At 41.6% G+C, this 22000-nt stretch overlaps 2 protein-coding genes across 3 annotated transcripts in view; one reads left to right on the top strand and one right to left on the bottom strand.

Annotated features, from left to right (window-relative positions):
* Positions 1-844, bottom strand: part of add1 (adducin 1 (alpha)) — a 40642-nt gene extending 39798 nt beyond the window's left edge. The window contains exon 1 of the mRNA XM_030064770.1: positions 717-844. The gene's annotated coding sequence lies outside the window, so the exon portion shown is untranslated. The remainder of the gene's footprint in view (positions 1-716) is intronic.
* Positions 845-7626: 6782 nt separating this feature from the next.
* sema4d (sema domain, immunoglobulin domain (Ig), transmembrane domain (TM) and short cytoplasmic domain, (semaphorin) 4D) overlaps positions 7627-22000 on the top strand; it is a 40508-nt gene continuing 26134 nt past the window's right edge. Inside the window, exons 1-2 of one of the 2 annotated variants that reach the window (XM_030065195.1) lie at positions 7627-7761; positions 20149-20261. In XM_030065195.1, coding sequence (XP_029921055.1) covers positions 20224-20261 — 38 coding nt within the window. In that variant the 5' untranslated portion in view covers positions 7627-7761; positions 20149-20223. The remainder of the gene's footprint in view (positions 7762-20148; positions 20262-22000) is intronic. The other variant, XM_030065196.1, reaches the window with a different exon arrangement.

Genomic DNA, 22000 nt, shown 5'->3' with positions numbered 1-22000 from the left:
TATGGAGCAGGGTTGATGCAGCGTGCTGTTTCCTCTTCGTGATTTAAAAAAAAAATTGCAAGAAATGAGCAAATTGTGGTTTCAAATCTAACAGGATTTGCACAGCTCGGTTTATCATGCAGGACACCATCCGAGCAGGCACAGGAAGGCGCTCAATCACAACAGAGTTCCCAATTCTCCTGTTCAAAACGTGTTCAAACAAAAATTAAACACACCTAACCTACCACACGATACAACGTGATTGTAAACGTGCACCAGATATTTAAACGACACAATATCATGAGTCCAGATTAAGTGCACCAATCGTATTCAAACTGTGATCGTATTCAATGCACAGCAATGCAACGTAAAGCACGGGCCTCCCTCCACGGTGCGCCAACGTTATTTAGGGCCAAAACACACCGGCCTGAATTTGTGGCCCTAGGCTGTTGCGTTTTTCGCAGGAACCCGTGTGACTGGCGGGGAAACGACATCGGCACAACACGGCAAAGTTAAGTATACTACACGAAAACACACGCACACACACACAAACACACACGCCCCTCTGCAGACTCCATTGATCACAGGCAGCGACCACGGCAACATAGTGGCAAACACAGTGAGCGACCTCGCCAAACACTTGAGACAGAAACATTGCAATAATTCACATGGGCCATGTTGCACCAGCGAGACCCTGCTGCTGAAATGTAAATCATAACGGCGGATTAGTCGCTTACCCTCTCTCTTTGCTGGAAATATCAAATTTTAGACGGCTTGGTGGGAGCGTGTAGGCGATTTTCACTATTTTTTTGATCCCCTACCCCGACAATTTCAGAGGGCGTTTATCTGCGCCTGTAGTCGCTGCGTCGCTCCGCCCATCTACCATCATCCTATTTGGGTGCGGCAAATGGGTAATCTGCTCCTCGCCATTGGTTTTGCGAAGACACATGATAGCAGCGGAGAGCCTGGTTGGAGCCCACGCTGTTGGCCCGCCTTGTAGGGGCTTTTGCAACTGTTAAATGTCTGCCAATGGAAAAAGTACCTGCAGTGGAGGATGCTGTGCACGCCTCGGATAAGGCACATTTATAGTTTTATACATGCTTTTCCCCATTCATATCCCTGTTGTGTGTAATTGGTGACTGTTTGCCTAACGCCATAAAAGATAAAAGGTGTAGAGGAAAATCAGGAGGATCAAAATGTGTCTATTCTTATTGCAAAAAAAAAGTTGTTTTCGTCGTACCAGCTTCATCAGCAAGACCCTCATTCGCCATGCAACAACGGATCCATTCAAATAAAATAAGTTGATTGGGGATGGTGCGGCTTTAAGGTGAAACTCTGGGAATGAACACGGTGTTTCTTTAGGGTTCCGCCTGCGCGCACCGCTGCACGCTCCTCTCACGCCCGTGACGTGCACGACAGATTTGTAGCAGTGCGTGGGAGTCCACTGGTGCGCGAGAAACAGGTCCCGCACGGAACATACTGAGAATAGAGACGCGTTTGCTTTTCCTAACAGTCTAAGACGAAGGCAGAGCACATTTATCAATATGAAACAACTAAAGAGGAGGAACAGACATCTACGTTCAGATTGTTGATAGATTTTTGTGGTAAATTTATCAATGCCATATACTGTAAAGCAGATCTGCTGGTACCGGTCTGTTTACAAGTGTTTATATACTATATTATTATTATTATTATTATTATTATTATTATTATTATTATTATTATTATTATTGGTGATGGTAGTAGTAGTATTGTTATTATTGTTATTATTAATAATATTGTTGTTGTTTGTAACACCCACTCTTGTCACTCATACTCATAAGTATCATCCCATCCAGTATTTACTATCCTGGGGGAAAAACAATCCTCTGCGCACAGGAAGTGATCCGTTTTGCGCTTCCGGTTTAAAGTACCGGCTGATTAGTTAGCCTGAGTTGTGATCGCCACCGTGGCTAGATAAAGAAAAGAGCGCCATCTACAGACGATCAAACCTCATCAATACACGCTCCAAGATCCAGCAATTGTTGCGTTGTGAATTGACAGCGATACAAAAACACCACGGCAGATGGATATGAGGGACGAAAAATGACAAAACAATAAATAAATGAATAAATAAATAAATACGCATATAAATATATAAATGCATAAATAATTAAATTAATAAATATTTCTACATTTATTTATTTATTTATTTCTGTTTTTATTCATGCATTTATTTATTTATTTGTGTATTTATACATTTATGCATGTATTTATTTATTTATTTTTACATTTATTTATTTATTTATTTATTCATTTCTACATTTATTTATTCATTTATTTATTTATATATTTATTTTTACATTTATTTATTTATACTTTTATTTATTTCTACATTTATTCATTTATTTATTCCTTCTTTTATTTCTACATTTATTTATTTATTTCTACATTTATTTATTTATTTCTACATTTATTTATTTATTCCTACATTTATTTCTGTATTTCTACATTTCCACATTTATTTATTTCTGTATTTCTGTGTCGTATGTTAATAAGGTGGGCGGTTCTTACATTAGTCTTAAGCACGATTGGTTTGTGGGTGTGATCCTATCCACTGCTACTACCTGGACTGGCAGTAGCAGTGGATAGCAGTGGACTAGCTAGCTACTAGGGCATTAACAACGCCAGACTTTTCCCCGTCATCGACGTTACGTCGACCCGTCAACACCGGGAGATTTTTGGGGGGCTAGCGGGGCTCTAACCGGAGGGAGGGAGGGGTTGTAGTGGAGCGCCGACCGGGGGGGGGAGCTGTGGTGGAGCGCCGACTGTGTGTGTGAGGGTGTGTGTGTGTTTCTTCGACTTTCGACGGGTCGATGTTTACATTAATGCCCTACTAGCTACTGTGTAAAACGCAATGGAAGGTGTTTTGAGAGCCATCGTCAGTGATTTAAGGTCACTGGCGAATTATGTAGTAAATCATGCACCCACCGACTACTTCCAGTAGTCCGACTACACACACGGTCGGCGCTCCACTGCAGCCTCCTACTGCCAGTCCAGGCAGTAGCAGTGGATAGGATCACACCCACAAACCAATCGTGCTTAAGACTAATGTAAGAACCGCCCACCTTATTAACATACGACACAGAAATACAGAAATAAATAAATGTGGAAATGTAGAAATACAGAAATAAATGTAGGAATAAATAAATAAATGTAGAAATAAATAAATAAATGTAGAAATAAATAAATAAATGTAGAAATAAAAGAAGGAATAAATAAATGAATAAATGTAGAAATAAATAAAAGTATAAATAAATAAATGTAAAAATAAATATATAAATAAATAAATGAATAAATAAATGTAGAAATAAATAAATAAATAAATAAATAAATGTAAAAATAAATAAATAAATACATGCATAAATGTATAAATACGCAAATAAATAAATAAATGCATGAATAAAAACAGAAATAAATAAATAAATAAATGTAGAAATATTTATTAATTTAATTATTTATGCATTTATATATTTATATGCGTATTTATTTATTTATTCATTTATTTATTGTTTTGTCATTTTTCGTCCCTCATAGATGGAGACAAAATACATAAAAAATACTTGTTATTACAGCTTTAGGAGGAAACCGTTTCCTTTAGGGCAGGGGTGTCAAACTGGTGCCATGGAGGGCCGAGAGGCTGCAGGTTTTCGTTCCAACCCAAAACTCCACCAGGTGATTTCACTGATTGGTCCCTCCTCTCTGCTTGGAGGCAGGGTAATCAGTGAAATCACCTGGTAGAGTTTTGGGTTGGAATGAAAACCTGCAGCCTCTCGGCCCTCCATGGCACCAGTTTGACACTCCTGTATTAGGGCTTTAGGGCTTTGCAGAGTCAATGACAAAATGCATTTATTGAAGACACTGTTGTCATCTAACTTTTAATAACTTTATTTCTATTGTATCTTGTATCCAGTTTTCTATTATTATTACTCTGGACATTCAGTGTTTGTTGTTCTTTTTAGAGCAGCTGTCTTGATTAAATAGTTGAATGCTAGGACCTTTATTTTTTATTTCAGACATAATGAGTGGTGAATACTGAATGTCTTTGCTGAATGCTGAAGGAGATGTCAAAGGGTATTAGTAGGCCACTTTTGTATGTAACAGCATTGATGAATGGATAACACTATAGTTTTCACTAAAACATTAATATACTCACATTATTTAAAATAATAATAATAATAATAATAATTCCCATAATATTTATAAAGGCTCACTCTTATGGGGTCACTTCTATGGTTTTTGTTTTACTGTGACATTGTATGGTAGATAATACATTCTTAAAATATACTCTGTGGTTTGTCAAACGGCTTCCGTGCATAAGCCTACGCTGCAGTTAAACTTAAAAAAAAAAAAAAAAAAAAAAAAAAAAAACGCTGTTTCCTCAGCTCCTCTGTACAGCACCAGTACAGAACATTTTAGGAGTTTGTTAGGGGACATCACACATTTTAATGAGACCGCAGCAGAGCAATGCCATCACACCGGCCGCTGTGCACTTATAGCACATCTTTATGAGAAGAGCAGCAGCAGTCCCGCCTTCGAGACCCGCGTATATTTTCAGGTTATTTATCGTAGTGTCTTGGTATAATCCTCATACTATTTGGCCATTACAGGTGCGTGAACGGCTGGGCGCAGACGCAGCACGTGCTTCAGATAGCCTACGTTGATTGGCTCGTCGTGAATATGAGGCGGGATTTCCGGTAAAAACACTACCTCACTTCCCCTCTGTTGCTACACACATTTAAAATGTCTGTAATGTGGACTAACTTGTGTGAAGCCGATACAAACACGGGTTCCAGCCACACAATCACTTTCACGACCAATCTTTGCAGCAATTAAAAAAATGTACATGCAACAATAAATCCCGTTCAGAAATGCCTTTAAATCCGCATGCACCGTAAAGTGAAAAGCATTTTAGACGTATAAACAAAGAAAATGAAGTAAAACAAAACAGAACACGCTTGGAGGACACGTGGGTGGCATCATGGGACGCAAACTGGTGCGTGCGCGTGATGCAGCCGTGGGTGTGCGCGTGCACGGAGTTGTATTTAGTTGTGCTGTAAATACGGTGATAAAGGGTGTTATGTTGGTTCTTCACCACTAGATGTCCCTGCTGAGCCACGAGTAGCCACCAGAGCTCAGTTAATGCCTCACAATATGACGTGGCTTGAATGGGACCCAAGTTTATTTATTTATTTATTAGAATATTAAAAAGGGGATTGAGGGGTAAACATCCTATTTAAAATGAAACAAACTCTGGGGAAATTATGGCATGCGGCTCTGTGCAATTACTGTACAGAAATAGCACACAGACCAGAGACTTCAAAGAGGAGAAGCACACATGGCCACAGGCAAAAATTAGGTATACAAAGCTGGTGCCTGTTGCCACTGGGTTTGTGAACATATCTGAGATAGCTGGCATGGCTGTGGCTGCACAGCTCCGTCAGATGGGAGCTGTTTCTATTAAATGCCATTTAGGTTCGGTGCTCAGCAGCAGTGAGTGTGGTGAGTTTGGAAGTCTCAGCGAGTCTCTGTAATTGAGGAAATAATCCCCAAAGTGCTGTGTCACAGGCCATGACAGTTCTGTTATAAATCTTTCATTTTTTTTATTTGTTTACATTCGGCATCAAGGGCGATTTAGAGAGAGGTTTGATGGTCAGCAGTGGTAGTGCTGGTTGAGACCGCTCCATAAAAAGTTTAAAGTCAATTACAGAACAACTATCGTCATTGTTGCCCAATTAGACATAATCCAACAGTGCCCACATTTTTTTTCCTCCTTTCTACCTCAATTTCAGTATAAATACCAGAGGAGAGAAACCTCCAAGCCTTCCCTCCAGAACTGTAATACAATTATTTCTGAGTATCAGCCATAAAAGTTGCTGAGTAGATGGAATAGCTTCATCTCTGCCAATTCTTTCTCCTGTGCTGTACACTCGGCCGCGCTCCCAATGTGAAAAGCCATTTAGTGGATCGTTTTTCCATTCAAATCGCATGAGTTTACTGTATACTTTTAGCGTGAGTGGACCACTGGCCCTGACCTCTAACTCTAGGGGTGCTAATCCTGTGTTCTTCCAGGCGAGGCACATGTAGTTTCCTCTGCCTGATCTTAAACCAGCACTGGTACTTCCAGTGTTGTGAATTATTGTGGTCTGCCTCGGAGCATGGATACAATGACAGCTAGGGGCTCTAAATATATCCAACTGGTGTGTCTAAAGAGTGGGGCTCAGGCATAGAGATCATGTACTTATGCTGGTAATCTACACCTCTCTGTAACTCTCTATTACCTTCCCATTCATTGTGTGTGTATGAGAGTGACGAGAGAGAGCACAAGAAACAGATAGATACACAAGACAGAAAAGGGTGGAGAAACTTCTCTAAGGCTAGAAAAGGGAAACGCACCTAAGTATATTAATAAAAAAAAATGCAGATCTGCCCAAGTTGCAGCAAATCGTCTGAGCTCCACAATTACATTTGGGTTTGAGCACACATTCTTTGGTCACCTGTTTTCTCTTAGCAGCACATGTCACAGAATGAGAGAAGATAAACCCAGCTGCTTTTCGTATTCATTTCAGGCAGCACTTTAAGTCTCCTTTTAACTGCAGCCAGTCATCAGCTCTAAGCTCTCAAGTCACCAGGGGCTGATATGAAAATAAACAATTTGCGGTATGGAATGAAGATGGCTCTGAATATTGGCATTTGGGGATATGGCCTAATTCTTGCTTTCAGAAAAAAAAAAAAAAAAAAAAAAAAAAAAAAAAAGGAAATTATAGCTATTGCTCATTGGAGGTTTGAAAGGTGCTCCATTGGCCTAATTTGGTAGGTTAAATTCTGGAAAACATTTGTTATGCAATGAGCCCACAAAGCAGCCGTGGAGGTGAATTGCTATGCTGTTGTGTTCTTCACCAGCAGCGGACTGTGTTTTACTCAAAGCTGGTATTGTAAGCAGCCTCCACTGCCATGGAAAACCCTACTCCCCTCCCTCCCCCTGCCCTGCACAATAAGACAAGGGTCAGCCTGTTCATCCGCCACTGTGGTTTTGATACACTCCTCCATTAGGGAAATGTTGCATAGCCTCTGACCCCCACAGTGACCTTTAACCCCACCGGACCCACCTATAGAGAATCATCTCAACCAGAATTTAAAATAACCCATTGTCCAGAGCTTAATGCAAATTAAAGTGTTACATGATGGGATAGCTTTGCCCAGCGGACCAATAAAACACTGCATGCACCATAGACAAGGTCTCTCTTGTGGTTTCAGTAGCCTACACTGACTCATTTGACTTCAACCAAGAAGTAAGCTGTTTATTTTTGTTGTTGTTTTTCTTAAATTACTGCATATGTGGGCGTTGTGTGTGTGTTAATGTGTTGTTTTATTTATTTTCAGAAATGTTATATTTCAATATGATATTTGCCAAATTCATAAATGGGTCTACCAAAGCAAAGAGGATATTACATTTTTAAAATATATATATGAGTGAAGTCTCCAAGTCAGAGCGAGGCTGGGGATCTGGCACTGAGCTAGATATCTGAAGGCTACCTTGGCTGCTGCTTGCTCTAACACCCCCCTCCCACACACACACACACACACTCCCTCCCTGTGTGTGTTGATATCGCAGCCTGGAGAGGTTTGAATCCAGTCGCTGCAGCCGCCATGCTGAGCTGAGAGCGACAGAGCAAACTTGTCACGCTCCTGCACCGACACTCATCTCTACAAACGCCGGGACGAAGGAGCTGTTTTCCCGCAGTGAGTACCGGCTGTTTTCGTTGGGTTTACGCGTAACGCACCGTTTAATTTGCGCCAGTAACCGGTGAAGCACAGCGAAAACTTGCCTGTTTGTTAAAGTTAGACCAGCCTGTCGGTCGGACTCATGCATGCTCTCTGGGCTGAGTCGCGGACTTCAGACTCAGCTGCACTTGTTCCACTGTAGCTTGCAGCCCGACTGAAAAAAAAAAGAGAGAAAAGAAAAAAAGTTTTAATTTCAATGTTGCTGCATTATTCTGACACCGCGCAATACAATAATTTGCCGCAACGGTTCAAAGTCGAAATGCGGGGGAATAAGATGTGTTTCGTTGTGTGCGACTGCGCTCACTTTTCTAACTGTAAGTATACGCGTCGCTGTCACTGTCGTTGACGCCTGGGCGAAAAATAACCCCAGAGGAGGTTTCGTGTCGTGGTCGCGCAGACTTTTTTTTTTTTTTTTAAAGTTTTAAAACCCCAGTGCTTTCTAAATACCAGTCTGGCGCTCAGAGGTCATTCGGGGGTTTCAACCAGTGGCATGCATAAATCAAGGGTGCGCTTTCATTGCAGCAACAAAAGAGCTTTATTGAATCGAGAGAGGAGCATATCCACGTTACCACGGTGTATGTGGAGGTTGGTTGGAGCGTGGTGCGCCAGCAGAGTGTCCGCCGCATGCTCCACCATCACTCCGAGCTCTAACATCAGACCAGTCACTTATGTTGTGTGGAGAGAGGCTAGTGCAGCTGGGGCTCATCAGAGCATGGTCGTAAACCTTTCACCTGCATGCACGTCTAGTCGGAGTAGGTCTTACGGCTGTGTGGACTGGAAGGGGTAATAATACGTTATGGAGATTCTTAGGGTCACCCCTTTTAGCCCTGTGCTCTGCCTCAAGTCTGGCATCTATATGTCTCTGTAATCTGAAGATGTGCTCTGTCTGTTCTAACTATCCTCCAGACATGCACATGCCTCAAGCATCACTTCCAGTTCCTGCTTTTTGCCATCTTCATCTCCCTCTGAATGCCATGAAATAGGTCCAAGTTTTTTTAGAGACTGAATCACAGATGGAGCCTTGGACTAAAGTTGTTTTGCAAGGTTTACGGTTAATGCAGGCTATAGCAAGAATGGTCTCAAGGATTGTTTTAGGACCACTGCGGGTCTTGTTAAATGACAGGAATTGCATGTTGCCCATGTTACGTAAAGTTTAGGGAATGCACCGATGAGTGGATATATTCTCCACTAAAGGGTAAAGAAATGCACTGCCAGAGAGTATACAGGCTTAGGATATCTTGCATAAGCAGAGTGGAATTTGGGACTATGCCAGCTATTCAGTGTTTCACTAACCATAGCTGTGTTGTTGTCCAAATCTATTTTCCAGCTTCATTAGTGACATTAACCACCTCACCCCTCCCACTTTGCTCAGTGTTTCACCGAATGCGTGGGCTATGACTGGCCTTCCACTCCATCCATCCCCTCCCTTGCGGCCTCAATAAGTAATTATTCTGCCTCATCAAGTTCGATTCCACAGGTCCTTGGCTGGGTCATATAAGGCATGGGGCAACCACCCGGATCTTGTCAATACGATGACTTGCTGGCACTTCAGCAGGACCATGGCATGCCAGATTCATGTCAGCCAGACCCTCGGGGGGCCTGGATAGCTGGCCAGAACAGGATATTGCTGTGTGATCACTCACCAGCAGCAGACAAATCATTAAACCACTGGCTGCATGCTGCAGGGCGTTTGAGGTAGTACAGCCTGTCACACGGACTGTTCCTCAGGTCAGAGTTTGTGTTTGTATTGTAAGGTGATGGTGCTCGTGATTCTCACTGAAAATAAGGCTAGATGTGTGGGAATCCTTCTTGATATTTAGAGCCTTGGCAGTGTGGTACTGTTTTTTTGACCAGTGTGAAGAAAGGGCATTGATTTTGATATGCATTATGAGCTGGTTGTGAACAACATTTATATATTTATTTTTTTCTAGTCGATGGGTTGTATTGGACAGACAAGCTCTCAGAATATCCAACCTTGCTTGCAAAGGGTTGCAGATTATCAAAGTGACAGACAGACCTTTAAAGGCAAGGCATCACTGAAGATACATTTCCGTGTACTTTGAATGATAGCAATACTTCCTTTTTTACAGTGAATATTTTAAGGGAACTATATTCTGGGGCTTTTTATCAAATATTTTTAGTTTTTCTCAGTGTCAGGATTTTACACACATGTATGTAACTGCATTTTAAAGTATATATTCTTATGCTCTATGATTACAGTTATCCTAATTGAGTTAAATCAAGGTTATACTAACATGAAAGAACAGAGGAAGTGATATTCAAATACTCAATTTGTGTAGCCTGCAGCTGCCGGAAACCACGAGATGGGAATTTAGCTTAATAAACCTGTGTGTAACCCTTCCCATCTTCGTATATACTATTTTGTGAACAAATGCTCACCATGCTGTATTTACAATTTAATTTACAATTTAATTTTTCTCAAGCTCAGAGAAGTTATGAACTCCTAATTTGATCATTTCCTTTCAGCATAACCTAACCCAAACAGAAAATGCTAGCTAGATGAAGAAAGAGAGACAAATGTAGATGAAGAAAAAGAGACAAATGTCAGAGAAAAGAGGTGTTGTAGTCAGTTTAAGTTTAATTTTAAGGACCTAGTTTCAGCCGTACAAACTGGTAGCTGAAAGAAAAATACACAATTTATCGTTTTATTAAAACATTAGTGCTTGGAGAGTTACAACTTTTGTGTTTTTTATTTTTTTTTTTTTTAGCAAATTGTAATGATTCAGAAGTCTGTTTACACTAATGAAACCTTTTCAGTAATTACAACTATAGCAAGTCATTAGTTTAAAAATCAAACTTTTGAATGCGGATAGTGAAGTCTAAAATGTCTTCCAGTGTAATGGACTATTGCTGCCATTTGTTGCAAACAAATGGGACTTTTCGACATTGACCTATTACCTAATAGATCTGCACAGTGAATGGCAGTAAGAGAGTGTGCCCACAGGCTAAACAACTCTTGCTCACTTGGCTTGTAGACCAACAGAGCAAAAATATACAGCCTGAGTGTACTGAAATGCATCAGGATGAGGTGAGGTCCCAAGGTTACCAGTGCTAATTCTCAGTGGTAGAGTGAAGAAACAGCTGTACATGACTGTGGAAGATATCTGAAGACTGGCAAACTTTATTTTCAGGCTCCTTCAAAGCAACCTTGTTAAATTGATGTAGGGTTATAGTCCTATTTCACTGTTATTTTGAGTAGCCCTGCTCATTTTTGATGAATGAATATTGATGGGAAAAATAAGGCTGCTGTCTAATAGTAATTTTAAATAGTTCTTAAGTAACATTGTGGAGCATTGGATGTGATGAGTGCAGAAAATCAGTACAAATCAGATAATGCCAATTAATTTGCCAAGAAGAGACAAAGAAACTGTCTGTTACACACTTTGCATTACTATCTTTTTTTTTCTTTAGGTTTTGAGTTTCTCAAACTGTTGTAATCTTGCAGTCCCTGAACAAGCACTAATAATCTAAAACAAAAATGTTTTTCAGTTCAAATGTAAATGTTATTACTCTTTATTTTACCTGTTTATGCAAAATACTGTTGTCTTACATTATTTTCTTTGAGCTTTGTGAAAGTTTGTTTCTTGGGATTTCCCATTTTATGAAAGCTGATTAGCCTATCTTACTTTTATTTAGTTAGTTTTTTTTACACATGCATTTGTATTTGATTCATTCAAATGTTATTAGTGGAGAAACTGGCCCATCTTTAAGCTGTCCTTTGTCTTCTTTACACATTCATTGGAAGCACAGGATTCACATGCTCTAAATTAAATTACACATAATGCTCCCGCTTGTTCATGATTACCACACGTAAGCATGCAAACCAGGCTTTACAGGCGTGTTTTCTTAATCAATAATCAATTCAAAGTTGGTGGGAAAACAGGAATTCCACCAGGAACTGCTTAGCTGAAAAGAATCTTTGTTTTGAACTTGAACTTTGTGCAGAAATGGAACTTGTTTTGGATGTCAGGGGTTATTTACTTGGATGCCTTGTTTTGGTCTAAGACCAGGTCCTGGCTGTTTTTCAAATTTCTCTCTAGTAAAAAGTGGGGGCATTGAAATTAGTCCTTACTGGAGCATATCCAGTGTTGCATACAGGACATCACATTAGCACACAGACTGCAAGTGTTTGTGTGTTCCTGCTTAGATCCAAATTCAGTTATTTCATCACCTCAAAGGTGACCTCATTTTAAATACATCAGGGTTTTCACATGCTTGCAGTGAGTGACTATCAGGTAATTCAATAAAGCCTAATGGATTTGAGGGTGACCATTCATGAGCCTCCAGAGGCTTTCTTCACAGGCTGCCCAACTCGTCTCCTCTGCAAAGCGTCACTCGTCACTCAACTGTTTGGTAGAAAGAACTGTAGTATCTGCAAATGGCCTCAGTGCCATCAGTAGCACTTTACCTCCTGCTGGCGAAGTCACTGTAAAAGGTGCTACATGTCAGACACACACACAGAGCACTTATTGTTGCGTCCTGCTTATTAGCATAGTGATAACCTGGAATCCTCCGGCTATCAAGTTAGCCATTCGAGGTCTCCTGAGGCCACGTCCACAATAAGCTGGGTAAATCCAAAAAACTACACCACAATAGCGTCTTCACACCGTTTCAGACTGATTTCCAAAAGCCCTCTAAAAGCCGAAAATGCACCAAGTTCCCCATTGTGCATGTGCGTGCCTATGCAGTGTCCACGCTACGACAGGGAAGCATTGGCTAGATGACATGATGGTCTTACCTCATTGTTTTACCCAGCTACATGGAAATTCCAGGCTGGTGTTTTCACATTTACACACTTCAGATATCTTTTGTGAAAAGCTCTGTTTTCATGGGTGGAAAATACCAGCTTATTGTGGATAGAAAGATAAAACAGAAAAAAGAGATGCATTTTCAAATTTACCTGGCTTAGTGTGGACAGTATGTGGCCAGGTAAATTTGAAAATGCTGTTTTGGTGCCCATCCATACTACACCGCACTATTTTTTTTTCTTAGACTTTTCCAAAAATCAGCTTTTCACAATGAAATACCTCAAAACACGCACACCGAATCTTATGTCAACCCTTGTACAGACATGTGAACATGGCCTGTGCAAGCTTAATATACTACCTCAGTTTAGATTACCAAAATTCCCCTCAGGGATCAATAAAGTATCCAGGATTCTGATTCTGACTACATGACAACCCCATGTCAACATTTTCCAAAGGCACAATTTCACACTATAAAACAGCAGACTGCTGTTTCAAATTGACACACCTTGGAGAGCATTCATGAGAAGAATCCACCCATGAAAATCAGGGGTGGAAAATACCTGCTTTGCCAAATCAGAGAAAAATGGTGTGTTTTCAAATTTACCCAGCCATGTGTCGATGTAGCCTCAGTTCATCTAAATCGTCCTGTACTTCAGGACCATATTGAGGCCCACAACAACTCTGACCCTCGTGTCAGGAACCAATGTTGATACGAATTTTACAACAACCCTATTGTTTTGAATCTGCAAGAGTTATTCTAGGCCTCAGGGGTAGAGGCCAGGGGCCAGTCTGGGTCACTGTAACACTGAGGTGTGCTGTGCTGACTGTAGGGAAACAGACATCTGGGACGACCCCCTTTTGAAACACACACTCCTCCCCTGCCACACCCAGGCACCCCCAGGCTGGAATAATTTCCTATTGGCAAAGAGAGCAGCATCTGGCTCCATATCAGCAGCAGGCAGTGGCACATGTAGGCATAGTTGTGTGTGTGTGTGTGTGTGTGTGTGTGTTGTTGGACATGGATAAATACATTTCTGCATTCCAGAGATGGCTCTGCAGTATTGTCTCATGATTAAATGGTTTGGTACAGAAGGTTCAAATCAACTGATCATAAGATCCATATTGGATGTTGCGTTTGGTTTCCTCCTGTTATTCTCTCATGTGTTTGGTTGCAATGAAGGGCCATATTGTGTCGATTTGTATCTTTTCATAAATGTTTTTCACAAAAGGATTTTAGCGTTCCCAGTGCGACACGGGATATGAATACTCATGCTGATGCGAGGCTGTTGCCGATATTGTTTTTCAAAGCAGCGCAGTCTTACTTGCCACTTGATCCGTGAATCATTTAAATATTTTGATGGTTCAGGGGGCGTGTGATCAATGGGCCAGAATGATTCAAAGAGAAAGGGAGTTAATTAGCCTTGTATGTAGCCTATAGGATAAGAAGCAGATAAACTAAAAGCATGTGAATAATGTGAACTGATCTGAGAGGTAGGCCTTCGCACTCGTCAAACATGACAGGCCATTGACTTTTTTTTTTTTCTTTTTTTTTTTAAACAACGTGTACAGTTGTGCTTATTTTCAAATCAAAGATCTGTCAAAACAACCCACTGTTGGCCTCTGTCACCTGGAAGTTGCATGGAGTGATAATCCACAAGCTTCTTGTTTTTCTTGATTTTTGATGACAGCTTTGGTGATAAGCAGTCACTCCTTTTTGGTGTTTTGCAATACTTTTCCGAGCAGTCCCTTCAGTGTCAGCAGTACTTTGACGTGAGCGGGATGACAGCAGCTTTAACACCGCCAAAGAGGAAGAAAAGTACTTATCTGTTCTTGTGTAGCTAGCTTTAGTGAAATATCAGAGCAGCAGGACTTCAGCCCACGCCTGGATGGTATGTACACATATTAAACATGTTTAACTAAACAATGTGATAACTGTTCAGTCACATTATTACTTCATAGTTATTACAGTTTAAAGCTACAAGCTATTGCTAATACGCAACTAATGCTGCTAAATCAACAGAAGACAGATACGGCTTACTTTAACATTAGCAATATGCTATTATTTTAAACTATAAACCAAGCTATTGCAAAACTTCAGAAAATGTTCTAAGCAGATATATGTCTAGTTATTTGAATTAGTTTTGACACAGTTACTTGGTGTGACTACCAAGAAATTGTTAATTATGTCTCAGAAGTTGCCAGCTTGCAACTCGGTGTTAGCGCTAGCTCGCCGTAGCCTAATGAAAGATGGTGGAGTTTGGCTAAAGAAGACAGAAAAACATGTCGCTCCGTATCTTCTGCTCTCATTTTGGCTTCTTTTTCACTTTTTGATAGCGATGCTAATGTTTACTGCAGTTTTGGCTCTTTTGGTTCTCTTTTCTTTACCCGTTTAGTCATGGTGGCTATCACTGCTCAAGCTAATGCCACACTTTTTCAGATTTTTTTCTCTTTATTTTGCTGCTGTTGTGGCAGGATCTTCTCCTGGCTCCAGACCTGTGAATCACATGTTCACTTTAGAAAGTTTCAAGTGATTGTGCAGGTCTGCTGTTCCTCAATTCAGCTGTGATTTCTCGGTTGAAAAACCTACCGAGCCAATTGCCACCATTGTTTGGCGCAAAAAAAAAAAAACACTGATTTGATCAAGCTGTGCCAGAGACTGAGCACCAGGTTGCATATTAGCTAACATGAAAAAATGGATGATAAAACACCACGTTGATTAACAAAGATATTTTACACAGACGGCAAGTCTTCTCAATATCTCTTTGGGCAAAAATGAATCGTAGGCAACTGGACTTGTATTTGTCTTAGGAAGACGTTTCGCCTCTTATCCAAGGGGCTTCATCAGTTCATGCGCATCGGTCTTTCTAGTCCGCACTAGTCTGACAAAGACAGTGGGGTAAGGTCCAGGTATTCTTCTCAATATCGTCTGACTTGGCTCTGCTCCACTCTTAAATCTCTTTTTAAAATCGGTATTTTTCCATGGCTATGCATTGGTGTCGACTTAAAATGAAGTCAGATCCAGGCAAATATGCTGGTCTCTGGTGACTGGTTGGGGAAAATTGAATCGCCCTAACCCACAGAAACCTGTTAGAGTGGAGGCAATGTCAAACTGAAAATGGAAATGTAAAACACATTGCTTCCAGTTTGACAGGGGATTTTCCCCAAGAAAGGCCTACCTGGTCACAGCATGAAACATTACCCATGTATAGGTTGAAGCACTGTTTTACAGTTTTATTTGGTGATACAGAGTTTAGCAGAATGGACATTGAATGGACACTGAAACCTGTTGATTGCTACATTAATAAAAACTGAATCAGGCCAAAGAGGAACACCCCCTCCAAGGAAGAGTTCAGCAACCACCGCTGAGAGCGATATCACAAAGAGTTTAGGAAGCTTACTGGTGCGTTGCTGCAGTGCTATTGACAGCTTACTTGATGTTTTGAAAAGGCTCCCAGAGTTGTGTGGCTGGGAGCAGGGAGCTGGAAGGGAATGGAGCAGGGAGCAAGCCTACATACAGTACATTCTGTTACCGCAGCGGATAGTGCCATCTGACACAGCTGAATGGAGAACATGCTCTCTTTTTTCAGCTTTCACCTCCTATTAAACCTTCAATGGTTGCATTAGGCCATGCGTCTTTTTTTGTTGGGGCATTTGGCCACAAACGATGTTGCAAAGAGAACATTATAAGCACAGGACTGATCTTAAATTGAAATGTATTTACCCCCTTTTGCCTTTTATCAGTTTGTAGTTTCTCAGTTTCATTTTAATGTTTACATAGTAAGGAAGCAGCACATTTAAATCTGAGCGTAAACAATCCGTTGCCTGAGGATGCAAACTGTCCTTGCTGAAACGTGTGTATGCTTGCATGCACATACAATCACACACATCAACATCACCTAGGGCTAACCGCAGTGCTGAGATGCAGCAGCTGGACCTCCAGTCTCTATTCACCTCTTAGGGGAGGGTAAAACATCCCTGTAACAATAGACACACTCTCAGACACACACACACACACACACACACACACACACACACACATGCACAACCCCAACCTCAAGCCCTCCCCCGTCTTCGCCCCACAACCCCTCCCCAGTACCCCTCCCCCTCCTCAGGAATTGTGTGCATTGATGCTTTCCAGAGGCGCGATCGCAGCACTGTTGCTCTCCGCTGGTGAGCAGGGGTTGACTGCTGTGACAGGGAAAAGGCAACTCTACCCTTTTTTTTTTGGGCTGTGTGTCCCCTATTGTCTGAGGTGGACATGGAGAGATGAGCGATTTGTCACTGACACGTGATAATGTGCAACAGGACTGTGATGCAAGTATTGTCTCTCACCATTTCAGCCTTTTTTTTTGCCCTGCTCCTGTTTTGAGGTTTAATTGTTTATCGTGATAGAGGGAGGGAGAGGCAGAAGGAGGGAGAGAGCCGCAGCATGAACAGGGAGCAAGGAGAGAGAGAGAGGAGGTGACAGTCTAGTCGTGGTGGAAGATCATGCTCTTATTTTTTTCATCTCTGTCATGAGAACCAGTGGTGACTTTACCAGTAATGACACTGTGATTGGGCTGGGTTGGAAAAGCCACCTCTTTAAAGCTGGAGGATCTTCAGGCTATGGTAAGATTCATATTGTGCACAGCTTGTGTGGACACCCATGAATACCTTTACTGGTTTAGGTGGCAGCTCATAATGTCAACACTTATTCAATTGTAGAAGAAAATTTAGATTTTTCACCCAGGGTGGTGAACATAAGCTTATGCCTTATGTGCATGCTATTTTTACCCAAATCTCTGGGTGTTGAATAATTCAGTGTTGTGATGGATGGCAGACTGTCATGATGCTGGCGTGAGTGGGATGGACTTTATTTATTGAAAAGCTCACACATCATGCAGAATTTCTTAAATTGAGTTACTTACTGCTTACAAATAATATGCTGTATGACTTTATTTAGATTTGAAATGGCTGAAGAAGATATAGGCCTAGAACAGCTACAATTTCAATGACAGTTCTCTATTGTGATATTGTTTAGTTGTCGTGGCAGTCTGTTACTAGTTGCTCATGCGGCTTTCATTGGAGGGGAATCATTGCCATTGCGTTCCTATGTGGACATTTGGATTTCCCCCACAATGCTGCGGGTTGTGTATATTCACATTAACTGGGCATTGAGACATTAGGAGCGAGTGCTAGGCTCAGGTAGATCAAAGGCAGCTAACATATCTTTTCAAGTGCCATCACTCCGCTTCAAAGGGTCAGGTTCATTTACCTCTAAGCAGCTCTCTATCTCCAGCTGTAGCCATAGCGGAGGTAGAAGCCACTCAGTGTTTTGTTATGTATGTGGCATTTTTAACCACTAGCCAGAAGCGTGATGCAGTGGGCTATGTGATATCACCTCACTGTTGTTCACCGGATAAAATACAAATTGTGCCTCAAGTGTCAAACCAGTATCCATGTCCAAAATCACTGTTGGTGTGAGAGGAAGGAGTAGTATGAGTTTGCTTTTGGTTTGGGGTTAGGAATTCCCCGCGTTGCATTATTTTCCACAAGGAAAACAGTGAATGCATCATCACCACAATACAAACAGTATGGGATATTTGTTTCGTACAAGGCACTTTTACAGTTGGGCAAATTACCACGTTGCACAAAACCATGGAATCTTTTGCATATTTCAACTGTTATGTTATAGCTGTTATGTAATGAAATACCATTTGGAAATTTACTTGCTGCACTTCCTAATAGAAGGGCTGTCTGGATTTCATCGTCCCTCACAATCTGGGTTAGCCTGCTCTTTTGCAGCACCGAGTGAAAGGCATTGATATAAAAAAAAAAAAGTTTGGCAGAGACATGTGTGCTTAATATTGTTATTGTTGCATAGTTTTAGAAGTCCACTTTAAATTCATGACCTGTCCATAAAGCCTCTCTGAAGCCAGGCATGGTGTTGCTTACCTCAGTGAATGCATTCCCTTAAACAAAGCACTGTTGAGAGACAGTAGGAAGTGGAACTTAATTAATAGAGATACCTGGATGCACAAAGATATCGTCTGTTGCCAGGATGGGCAGACAGATGGCTGAAAGTTTAATGAGCTCATATCACATAGGAGCATAAAGGAAACAGGCAAACCAAACATTCTGATAAAACAGAGACAGGTCGGTAGGAAAAAGAGAGGAGCACTAGAGAGAGAGAGTGAGGCTGGGCTGATTCAGAGTGCAGAACTGAAGGCTGTTGGAGCTGAATAAAGGAAACAGGAAAGCAAAGTAGGTAAAATTGAGCCAAATCAGCCTATTGAGCCATCACCCCAACCCAGACAGACTGCCAACGGCTGGCTCCAAGGCAAGTGGCTGTCTGGGGTAACGGCTGCTTGGGTGGGGTCAGGTGGGGATGGATGCCTACAATTAGTCCTTCTCTGCTGAGAGCCCTATTCACCAACACAGATAAAATGATTAAGACTCCTTTGGTTAATCAGTTGTGGATTATTCGCTGAAATCGTCTTGCTTCTGGATGAATGATTGCAAACACGGGACATAGGATAACACGGGATATTCTTTTGCTGCCCTGGGCCTATTATTTATACCGCACTGTCAGGATGGAGCAGAAGTATATCTAACCTTTTATCTGCTTATGCAAGCGAGATCCCACGCTGGCAGGTCACAGTCTGTGTTATGCCAGTGTGTTGACACATAGCAGGATATGATCTCTGAATCTAATGATGTGCTGCTATCATAATCTTTTAAAGGCAGATAAGCTTAAGTGCCAGGTTGCCAGGTTTTGCTGATGCACTGTCAGCCTGTGGATCGCAGGACCTGCCCAGTCTCCATTCCACCAGCAAAAAATGAATATTTCAACATCAGAATGTCAGCATTGTGCACAAGGCAGTTTGCTGACCAGTTGGCATTCTCAAATATGCATCTGCAGTGTGGCTATGTTTCAGATATTCTTTAAATGTGCCATTTGCTGAGTGGTATTTTTGGATTGGTTTCAAAATATATTTGTGGGTTATGCGTGCAAGCTGTTGGGTGATAACCAGCTGCATTCATGCAAACTTGCCGTCATCACTTCCTACTCCCTCCTTCTTCTTTATCTGTGATTGGATTTGACGAGAATCTGTAGGTCCCTTCATCTTTGCTGCGATACTGTCTGCTTCTTTCTTGGCGTTCTCAATTTATGCTAGCTAGCTGGCTGGCTGGCTTGCTGCTTTGGTAACTATGGCAACAGTATCCCCCAGAAACTTGAAGAGACCAGTCCTTGCTCGGCTAATTGTGAGCAAGTCAGGCATGGCTGCAAAGTTAGCTGCAGTCCCAGCCTGGGCGATGGCTCATTCCAGTTGCTTTTGTGTCCGAGCCCTGGATTGTTCATTGTTGTGACCTTGTTAAACTAAGTGTTCCAGGGACTTTGCTGTCCCGAAAAGACCTAGGGAGAGCTGAAAACCTGGGGTGTCCTTTTTGTTTTTACCATCACAATGAGTCATTTGCACAGACTTTGGATCTGTTTTTGCATGAAGAGACATTGAATAACTTATGCCCTCTTGACTATTACATATGTATGATTTCATATTTGCTTTGAATTAACTGGCTCCTTTCTGTCTTGCAGAGCTGTGTTGTGATATTTGCCTTGGGCTGCACCCTCAACCATTTCCATCTCTGTGAAGAAAACTGAGAAGTTTTAATGAACCATTATTCACTAGCTGACGCCATGACAGACAAGTAAGTGTTTTGTCTTTCCTGGCTGTGTGTTTTGTGTGTATCTGTTCTCATGTTTGTAGAAAGAGCCCACTGTACTCTGCCCTTGTGTCTAGCATGAAGTCAGAAGATGATGTAGTCACTTTGTTCCTGAGTCTCCTGTAATTTACGTTCCCGTCTCACTCTGTGTAAAATTGTCTCCTGGAAGTGTTTGTGCGAGTCTGGCTCTATACAGGAGTGGAGGAGAATTGGGGGGCTCTGATAGGACGGGGAAAAGCGTGCTGTGGTGGGGGGTTGGTATAAAGACTGTCTGTTTTGCCCCTGAAGACGTATGACATTTGCATCAGGGCTGATTTGCATTCTTGTTTGCTCTGCTGGTATGTTTCTGCTGCTGCTGCTGGTTCGCCTTTGTGTTCCCACACAAAACGCACTCATTTGGAGGGTTTTGAACCTCTGCCACACCGTCTCTTGCCATCTTCCCTTCTCTCCTTCCTTGTATTCTTCCCTCTTGCTCTTTCCTTTCGCTGCTCCCTCTGTCTCCTCCCTCCCCCCTTGTCATTTTGAGCCACTTCTTTATGCCTGCATCTCCTCTTGGTTTTGTCTCTGTTGTCAGCTCCGTCTTTCCTTCTCACTCCGGTGTTTGGTTGGATTGATCCACAGAGAATTGGGACACAGTAAGCAAAATAATCTGCAGTCAGTGATTGGAATAAGTGGCACAGACTAGTCAGCTGACTGGGATATGGGGAGCTCGTGTGGCAAAGGCCAGGCAAATGTGTAGTTCTGCATGGGAATGTTTGAGTTACAGGAACTTAAAGGGGCATTTAGACTGGAACAAATAATTTAATAGTTAATTTTTTGCATTAAACAGATTATTTTAAGATAATTTAGTAGCCCAGACAATTTTTTTGTGGTACAGAATGATGTGATGTTTGGTATTTGTATCAATGAAGAGGTGTATGTGTGTCAAGTGAAGTTTCCCAAGCCTTACTGGTTGATGGCAGTAGTGTAATTTACCACATTATTGGAGTTCAGTGTGTACAGCTAGTGATGCCTTGCTCAGAGATTGGCTATTATCCACCTTGCCTGCACTGCCGTTTAGTCTCTCTCTCTTTCTAACTCTCTCTCTCTCTCTCTCTCTCTCTCTCTCTCTCTCTCTCTCTCACACACACACACACACAAACCACTGATGCACCTGTTCACCCTCTTTGAGAGAGAGAGATATTAACTCCTGAAATCCATGACGTATGGTCTGATGAATCACTCAGTGGATGATACTAAGGCAGGCTCAGCACACTGACATGCCTCGGGTTAGAGTCCCTGACTAAGACCAGTTGGTCATAATACATTATAAAATCTATTGAATCTAGTTGGTTAGTAGAACAGGATAATGCTATATTTGCATTTGCAAATTAGAAGGTTTTTTAACCGCTTCAGTTGTTCACTTGAAAATGCATAGCAATTTCTGTGCAGCCAAACATTCAGGCTTGAAGTTTTAAACGACTTGGATCTGACACAAAGGGGGAACAAGAAAAAGATGTTCTTGGAAACTAAAAACTAAATGAAAACCACCGCGAGATGCAACAGTTTCTTTTTTTTTTTTTTTTTTAAGTCTCTGTTGGTTCATGTGGGATGAATCAAAGTTTGGTGAAAGTGAAGGTTGTGAGCTTCTAAGTAAGTGATGATGTTGTTGACAAGCTGTCTCACTGGATCAAAGGTATCCAAGCAACCGGGAAGGGGGGTGGGGGGGTTAGTTCATTGTGCGC

Source organism: Myripristis murdjan, chromosome 12 (genome assembly GCF_902150065.1).
Source record: "Myripristis murdjan chromosome 12, fMyrMur1.1, whole genome shotgun sequence".
Taxonomy (NCBI): Eukaryota; Metazoa; Chordata; class Actinopteri; order Holocentriformes; family Holocentridae; genus Myripristis; species Myripristis murdjan.
This window is presented reverse-complemented; position numbering and strand designations above follow the sequence as displayed.